We start from the raw sequence: 9,296 nt of genomic DNA, 5'->3' as shown, positions 1-9,296 counted from the left end.
GGCCCCTCATCATTCTTTCTTCCAATCAAATTGTCCCAGATAAGCTTCCCCGTAAAAGCCCGTTGTCATCTGTCCGTACGTGTAGCAAAGCTCCGGTCGACCGCAGCCGCCAGCTTGTGCAAGCGCCGTGGAGTTTCGAGTGGCCGCGGTTGCGTTGCGTTGGAGGAGCGGAAAAGATCTCGACCGCGTGTTGCGTTCCAACTATACCTACTGAATGAACTTGCGCTCACTAAATCCACGTCGGCTAGACGCTCGAGCTGGTGCGAAGCCGTAAAAGACGATCGAGTTGTAGTCTGTTGTACTATACTTGTATTGAAGATGGGCGGCTGCATTTGAATCTCCCACCAAGCGGCGGCTCAACTTAATAAACTGAATAATACTACAATGTAGTGTCGCTTCAGTTTGGTTGGGGCCACATTTTTGTTCTTGTTTTCCCAAAAAGGTTATTTGGGGTTTTGGTTTCATGCATTTCACGGCCCCGATGACAAAGAGTTCACGGTAGAGATGCATCACAGGGGAAATACCCCTTGATTCCGGGTTGTATATACACCCTATATAAGGGGGAAAATACAAACAAAGTTAGAATAGCTCAGAAGTTTTTTTCTAGAATAAACGTGACTTTCTTTTGCACTAGCTAGTATATAAATTTTCACGAATAATAAACCAGTGTTGACTTCAATGCAAAAAAATAAATTATATATGCTATATAGGCATCGTTAAGGAAAATTTCCCACTGTTTTGCAGGGTTATGACACCACATGCTATGTGATTCCCTGCAACGCTCAAGTGCATGCAGTTTCAGTTATGAATACAATTGTGATTCCCTGCAACGCTCAAATGAAAGAAAAACTAAAACAGATCAAAAAAATTGTGAATGCGCAAAAGACTTGCATATCATTGTATTGATAGGGGGGAAAGAAAGTGATTGTGACAGGAGTGATCTCGTGAGCACATGCGCAAAAGAGATGGTGTGAATGAGAAAAACAAGGGCGCGGCTATGGGGGCCGTGCGACCCGGGAAGAACACACTATGTCTCGTCAATCAGTTGGCCAAGCCCCTTGGCCCCGGCGCGCACCCAAGCGCGGGCGTCTTCTTTGATGCAGTCAGAGAGTCTGGCGACAGAGGGGCTGGCAGCGTTGAACACGCAGTCATTGCGGTACTTCCAGAGTCTCCAGGTAGTGAGGATGATGATGGTGGCAAGCCCTCGACGAAGGGCGGTCGGAGAGTCATGTATGGAGGCGGAGAACCACTCGCGGAACTCGCAGTCCGGGCTGCGAAGGGTGGCAGTGGCGTGGCGCCAAGATAGGATCTCGTGCCATACCTGCCGCGAGAACGAACAACCAGCAAGAAGATGTTGCATGGTCTCCGGCTCCTGGTCGCATAGAAAGAATCAATTATTGGCATTGATATTACTCTTTGAGAATAAACAAATGATTAAAAATCAATCAATGAAAACATTTGCACGCAATATTAACAAAAATTGTGCTTTTCTATATGTGCAAGACTAACCTTACAATAGCCGAATTTTCAGAAAAATGTATTTCACAAGAAGAAATGAATTAGCGGGATTGATATTGGTCTTAAACAAGAAATAAAATAAAAATAATAACTGAAACAAAATCCATATAATGAAGTTTTCTAAGAAAAAATGAATTATTGGCATTGGTATTACTCTTTAAGAAGAAAGAAAATAAAATAAAAACCTAAACAAAATCTAAATGATGAATTTTTGTAAGAATGAATTGGTGGCACCGGTATTTCCCTTTAAGAAAAAAGAAAACTAAAAAAACTAAAACAGACAATGACAAAATTTGGAGATAACATACACAAAATTGTGTTTAAAAATATATGCATATATTAGTAGAATTTTCACAAAACTAAAGTTTTCTTAGAAGGAACGAATTAGTGGCATGGGTATTGCCCTTAAAGAAGAAATAAACCAAATAATAATTAAATCAAAACAGAATAATAAAGTTGTATTAGAAACAATGAATTAGTACCATAGGTATTACTCTTTAAGAATAAAGATAATGAAAAAGTTAAAGAAACTTGCACACAACTTTGCACTAAAGTTACACTTATGTAGTATGCAAACACCAATCATAAATTGTGTATTTTTTTCTCGTATTGCATAGTATTTATTTATTTACATTTATACTCATCCAACATCTAAAAAATATCTAAAAACCTACTAATAAAGAAAAACAAAAGGAGAAACACATAAAAACAAAAGAAAAAAAGGGAAAGAGGGGCCGACTGGGAGGTACAAGTAATGGGCTTCAGCCCAATAGCAATTCGACTGACCCAAAATATGTGGCCAGTCAAAAGAAATAGCCCAAAGAAACTCATAGAACAGCCCGGAAGAAATGAAAATGTAGCATGAATCTTAGAGCAAGAATCAGCGGCCAGGAAATTGACTGACCCAAACTGAAAATTCAGGGGACTTGCATATAGCTAAAGTCAATGTTATTATCTTATGAATCAGACTATCTTTGGAGTCCTTTTACGATGCCTTGGTAAATATGGGCCGTCAATCGGACTAGATTGGACGGTCCAGATCGGATGCAATACGCTGACGACGTGTATTATATTACGGCCCGACGAGCATTTTCGGTAAAAAAACTCAAACAAATCAACATTTCCCTCTCAAAGTATTGTAGGGGTATTTTTGAGAGAGAATTTTATCCATTTCATTCCCCTCACTGCAATTCCCCCCTACACCGCGACCATTCGCGGTAGTAGGGCTTGACCTCTAGCAGGCGGTAGGGTTTCATCCCTATCCGACAGGTTGGAGTAGCACATCTGCTGCACCCCATCACCCGCTCCGCCCCCTTCCTCCCATTCTAATCCACTTCCCCTCTCGCACCTCCTCTTCATCGAAGAACATGAGCAGAGGCCGTCCTTCCTCCCCGCGGCCGCCGCCGACGATGATCAATTTGTCGCCATCCACCTTCCGAGTCCTCTATGTGTGTGCCTCTAACCATGAGGTGAGCCGCTACATATTTCCTCCTTCCCCGTGGTTGTTTGCGTCCCCTAGCTCACCTCTCCACTGTGGCCGCGGCTTGCTTTGGCCATGCATGTCCTCTGGCAGCAAAGTGGTTGCGTACCAAGGTGCCGTTCTCACTACTAGCGTGGTATTGCGGGACTAGGATGAAGCCGGCCGGCCTAGATGGTGAGCCCCATTTGTGCGAGCTCATCCACCTCACGGCCAAGATCTAGGTATGTTCGATTGTTGGTAATGTACAATTATTCTGGAGTTCTGATACAATTATATAACTAACTGAATCTTTATTCCTTCAATTTGGCTGATATGTGAGACTTGGTTGATTTATTTAGGAAGAGGTGATAATCTATTAATTTCATATTGTAGTATAAACAATTGATAGCTTATGTTGGTCAGTATTTATGGTGCTCGCTTCTTCATATGCAATTGCTGGACTGGGGTAATCTATGAGACAGTATGTATGAGTGGTCGACTGATTTGGGCATGTGGTTTATATAATTTTAAGATTCATAGGGGATATATCCAGCATTTGAGGATAAGCGTAAATTCTTATTACGATGATTTAGCTTTGTTAAAGAGAGAGGAATGAGCATTGGATTGTAAAACCGTTGCTTTTGATTCTTGGAATATTAGTTATGTGCAACTTTTGTTAGTTGGATGCTCGCTTCTTCAAAAAGTTGATACCCTCTGAACTAGTGCCGGTGTAGGATAGAATACACGAACGTATATTACATTTTTCAAAAAAGATAAGTTGCATGTTTACACTATGAACAAAACAATGGACAAAAAATAGTAATTTTTTCACTGTTTTGCAGGCTTATGATGCTACATGCTATGTGATTCCCCAACGCTCCAGTGCTGCTGGTGGGCAAGATGGAGGCGGGATGGATGTACCATGGTCAGCCCGATGTGCTCCCGATGGTGGCCACCCCGTTCTGCTCCCGATGGTGGCTACAGCGAACGCTACTACATCGACGCGTAACTAGCAGTGTTCGAGAGGAGTACACGTTGCAGGCTAACCGCGTCCAGCTATGAACACTACTGGAGAGCTACTCCTTAGAGCATCTCCATTAGCCTCGCCGGCGGCCAAAAAAGTACCCACTCACGCCCTCAAGATCTTAATTATCGCCGGATTTGGATAAAAGTATGGCCGGCGCTCCCACCCAATCCCAGGATCCTGGGGCAGCTGGGGACGCCGACAGTTGCCTTTTGCATGCACAGGTCCACTGTCAGCCCCTCTCTCCCCTCTCTCTCCTCTTTCCTCTCCTTTCTCTCTTTTCTCTCTCCTCTCTCCTCTCCCTTTCCTTTAAAACCTACCACACACAGCACATGGCCAGGGGCGTCCGGCAGCGCGAGCTGCGCGTCGATGGCCGAGAAGGACGACGACTTGGACTCGAGCTCCAGGCGCTGGAGGAGGCGCCACTGCGAGATGAGCTTCGGCAGGTGCGCCTCGTCCGCGGCGGAGTGCAGCGGCAGGAGCGCGAGCCGGCGCAGTCTCGGGCAGTCGGCGGCGACGCGGTCGAGCTCGGCGGCCGGCGTGGAGAGGAGCGGCGGGAGCGCGAGATCGGACACGGAGCCCGCCGCGCGGGCGAGGCAGAGCATGAGGAACCCCGCGAAGGCGAAGCAGGCGACCCCGTGGCGGCGCGCGAAGGCGGCGGCGAGCGCGCCCCAGGGCATGAAGCGCGCGATGTGGTCCTGGCGGAGGTCGAGCGCGCACCACAGGGACGTGATCACCAGCACCCTCTCGTCCTCGTCGGCTCCCGCTTCTCGCCTCCTAGGGGCGCAACCAGTGGCAAAATTCCTGCCCCCAGGCCAAAGTTCTCGCCGGCAGCCCCCCAGGAGGCAAAAAAACGCCTTCTGGGGGGGCTCAACGGCAAGAGATGCTCTTAGCAGCGTTTGCCCGGACGCTGCTGGTTGTTGACTACCAGCGGTGCAATAGTAGCGGCGTTCCACTCAAACGCTGCCACAGAGCACATTCGGAGACCGCCAATGAGGGGGTTCTGTACTAGTGCATGGGTCAAATGTCGTTTGATGCCGGTCAAAGGGCTAGATTTGTCGGTCAAACGGGTTAGGGTTAGGCCGCTCCGGGGTCTTGGGAGGGTAGGAATCCTACCAAAACTTGCATTGTGTCCTAGCACATGTATATAGTTGTGGTGGTATGTTTAAATACTCAGTACCTGGCTCCCGAGTGTGACCGGCTTCAGGAACGGCAATAACACCGAAGGAACATTCGACAGTAAGAGGGGGAAACTGCCACCACAAGTGACCCGGACGGAATCTTGTGATAACTTGGGTAACCTATGGTCTATGTCTTTGAATCTGATCTTTATATGGGTAAACTAGGGGGTCTAAAAAGTAAAAAGGCCATCAAATATTGAAGTGGCAAAGTTGGGGTAAAAGAGAAAGATAGGGAAATTGACGACAGTGAAAATAAGGGCCATGAAATCTAGTTAGAAGAAAATGAATGAGAAATAGGAAACATAAATAATATTAAAAATAAATATAAATGCAATGGTCTGGAAACCTTTTTGTATTAAAAATAGATTTGCAAAAAATATGCAAAACTTAAGACGAGTGTGTAGAGTCATGGCACACGGCTTGTAACGTGTCTAAGCCGAGTGTAATGCTAGGGCACATGGCTTATAACTTGTATAAGCTGAGTGGTATGTCAGGGCACACAGCTGATAACTTGTATAAGCTGAGTGGTATGTCAGGGCACACGGCTTATAGACTGCTCTTTGACAGCGTCATCATCCACGCCGTTGTTTACACATGGCATATACCCTTATGAGAACTCGCTGTAAGCCGAGAGCCTTTTTGTTTACATACCGAATGCCCTTTTTAAACTGAATACATGTTGTAGGCACTCGGCTTATAAGGTACTGTAAGCCGAAGCCTCCATGTTTGTTGTGTGTTCTATTAACGGTACTCGGCTAGGGATGTAAGCCAAAGTACCCGAAATATTGCACTCGGTTTACACACATGGCTACACGGAAACGCATGATTTTGCTGTAGTGAATACTGGCAAATGATTGACATAATACATGCACAAAACAGTGGACAAGTATACCCATGGTGGTTGTTTGCGTGAAACATAATACTATGATGGTTTTTTTTTTGATAATCTAATACTATGATGGTTTTTTTTTGATAATCTAATACTATGGTGGTTTTGCGTAATTACAAACAAAAAGTTCTCTAGTATAGTATGGACGTTTGCTCGCAAGAGAGACGCGTCCTTTCAAGTTCTCCTCTGTCGACTAGAGAGCGGACCAACGAGCTCGGATAACGACCGGCGGACACGTAGTACGGTACGTAGTTCGAGCGGGTCTAGGTTTCGTGGCCAAGGATGACTACGTACGCATCCCACCGATGGAATGGAGCCCCCATCCCCCAAACTCGCGGCTCACGTCGACCAGCCGCCGCCACTTGTGCAAGTGCAGGCGCGCCGCGGAGTGTTTGTGCGGCCGTGGTTGCTCCTTGGACTGGTGGATGGGCACCAACGTGGAGGAGCGGAAAAGATCTCACGCCCCCGCCGTCGTCTATAAATACGCGCCCGGACGAGGGGAAGCAAACCACGCTGCCTCGTCGTCCCCCTCCGTCGTCTCCCTTGGTCCGTACGTACGTACTTGGAGGAGCTGAAAGAACGCTCGAACCGAGAGCTCGATTGTTTGGCGCGAGCTTGCTAGCATGTGTGCCGGCGACGGCACCAGGGAGCGCTGCGCATGCGCGCTGTGCGGCGCGGCGGCGGACGTGCACTGCGAGGCGGACGCGGCGTTCCTCTGCGCGCCGTGTGACGCCCAGGTGCACGGCGCCAACTTCCTCGCGTCCCGTCACCGCCGCACGCGCGTCTCGCCGACGCCTAAGGGCGTGGGCGTCATGTCCAGGACTGCTACGACGTCGAGCTCCTGCGTCTCCACGGCTGACTCCGCGACGACGGCGGCGCTGCACGGCAGGAAGACGACGCCGCCGCCGGCTAGGAGGCGCGCCGCGCGGGGCGAGGCGGTGCTTGACGGCTGGGCCAGGCGGATGGGCCTCGAGGCGGGGGCGGCGCACCGCTGTGCAACCGCTGCCAGCCGCGCGATCCGGGCCCAGGTAGCCGCGGCCATGCCACACGTGCCGCTGCGTGTCGCGATGGCTGCGGCGCTGTGGTCGGAGGTGGCGGCTCATGGCGTCCACGAGCCCGGCGAAGCGCTCCGGCGCCTGGAGGCCTGCGCGCACGTGCCGGCGAGGCTCCTCGTGGAGGTGGCTCCGCTGTCGACGATGGGGAACGCGCGCGGGAAGAAGAGGACGGCCGCAGTGGACGCCGCCGAGGACGGCTGGGGCGAGTGCTCGATCGTGAGCCCACACAAAACACCATCTTCTCCAAGACACGAGCTTCTCTTGTTCGTTTAGTACTACAGTACTACTACTAGTAAGTTCTACTGTAGCTCAGATGATCAAATTACAACCAAAGATATATGTGACGTTACTGTGTATTAAATATAACATGAATAGAATTGCGAGGCATATGCATGAAGTATAACATGCAAAAAAAATCATCTAAAATACATTGAGTTGAGCGTATTTTGGCTAGGTGTCTTTTTTGGCAATCTCAAAGCTAATGTACAATCCACAAAGTTGGAGTATGATTTATGAAGGTACATAGCCTTAAATACGAAGTAAAAATGAATGACAGTCTGGATATAAAAAGAATTTAGGAAAGTCCAAGTATGGAAGAGTCTAGAATATAGTAGAAGTGTGCCTTGAGTTTTGTGCAAAATGTTCACATGGCTTCTAGATAGTACACATAGAATCTTCTAGATAGTACACATGGCATAATATGGTGAAGTAATGAGAAGATCCAACAGTCAACAACAATTCGATTTGCCACGTCACTACCTCCGGATCGGCTTAATCCAACAATGGTATTCAAAGTTATTCGTGCACTATATGATAGTATAGATATAGATATAGATATAGATATAGATATATATAGATATTAATTGTTTAAATGTTGTAGTAAAAGTTGATCTAATCGATGACCAAAAACTTCATTCATAAACATACTCAAAATTTAAATCCCCAAAAATCCCCGGTATTGAGAGGGTGGCTCCTAATCGATGCACAAAACTTCATCCTCCAAATATTTTGAACTGCATTCTTCCATTTGTGCATTCAAATGAGCAAATTGCACTTTATAATGAACATATGAACAACATTTGAACATAGAGTTCATAATTAAACATGACTTTCAGCTTCACAGTTAGAGATACATAATTAAACTTAGCTCCGACGGAAGTCAAGCCTACCATAAGCACAACTAAACATAAATAAAGTTAGATTAATTTTTAAATATAAATAAAACTACCATATAATCCAAGTTTAATCCTTGCTACATTGCAAGCCTCCTCCTCCTCCTCCTCTTCCTCCGTCGCCACCTTAGTGGAAATGTCCTCATGTAGCTCGCCGAAGACCTCGTCGTGAGCCCTCCGACGTGCCTCAAAGGCGACCCGGTGCTCATAGTAGGCGAACTCGGCATGATATGAGGCCAAAAAGGCCTTGATTGCTTGGCGCTCCTCGCGACAAATTTCTCAATGGTGGAGCGTTACTCCGAGTTTGGCATGACACAAGGCCACAAAGGCCTCGATTGTTTGTTGCTCCTCCGTGATCTCGTTGTCCTCCATCTCTTGCTCACGCACCAGAGGACGAGCTCAACAATGGAGTGTGCACAACAGAGCAGCCAGTTGCGATCGTGGAGGAGCTTGATGGACCATGATGGCGCGGCTACCACGGCAGCTACATGGGTACGACTGAGATGCCATGACACATCGTCCGCAAGCAAAATTAGCATTGGGCATTGATACAACCTAAATGTATCTACTTTTCTGAACACTTTGCTATGTTTTTTCCACCTAATTTGCATAATTTGAATAAATACTAATCCGGGCTGACGCTTCAGCGAGATTTCTATGTGTTATTTTCTGTGCAGAAAAGTTACTCCAAAAATTATAGAAATTTTATCTGTAAGACAAGAGCCACGGAGTCAGAAGATGGAACCAGGGGCACCCGTGGGACCCATGCGGGCAGTCTACACGACCACCCCTAGCCGCATGGTGTGCCGACATGGGGCCCACAGGTACCGCCCTTCGATGCCTTTGGCATATATTAAATTGTGAGGTGGAACTCACATTGGGGTGTTTTGCAGGGGCGTGATGCTGAGCCCATAAATCTTGGGTGGAAATGCCACAAAGCAAGCTCATGCCTTGAAAATCAATAGTCGGGGATTGCGGACCACGCACCGGGAGCGCGC

At 47.5% G+C, this 9,296-nt stretch overlaps 1 protein-coding gene across 1 annotated transcript; it reads left to right on the top strand.

Annotated features, from left to right (window-relative positions):
* Positions 1 to 6,694: 6,694 nt before the first annotated feature.
* LOC119299964 (B-box zinc finger protein 32-like) lies at positions 6,695 to 7,399 on the top strand. The gene has a single exon (XM_037577067.1). It carries the CDS (start codon positions 6,695 to 6,697, stop codon positions 7,397 to 7,399), a length of 705 nt encoding a protein of 234 aa, XP_037432964.1.
* The last annotated feature ends 1,897 nt before the right edge of the window (positions 7,400 to 9,296 follow it).

This window comes from Triticum dicoccoides, chromosome 5A (assembly GCF_002162155.2).
Source record: "Triticum dicoccoides isolate Atlit2015 ecotype Zavitan chromosome 5A, WEW_v2.0, whole genome shotgun sequence".
NCBI lineage: Eukaryota > Viridiplantae > Streptophyta > Magnoliopsida > Poales > Poaceae > Triticum > Triticum dicoccoides.
Note: the sequence above shows the minus strand (reverse complement) of the source record. Positions and strands in the feature narration are given on the sequence as shown.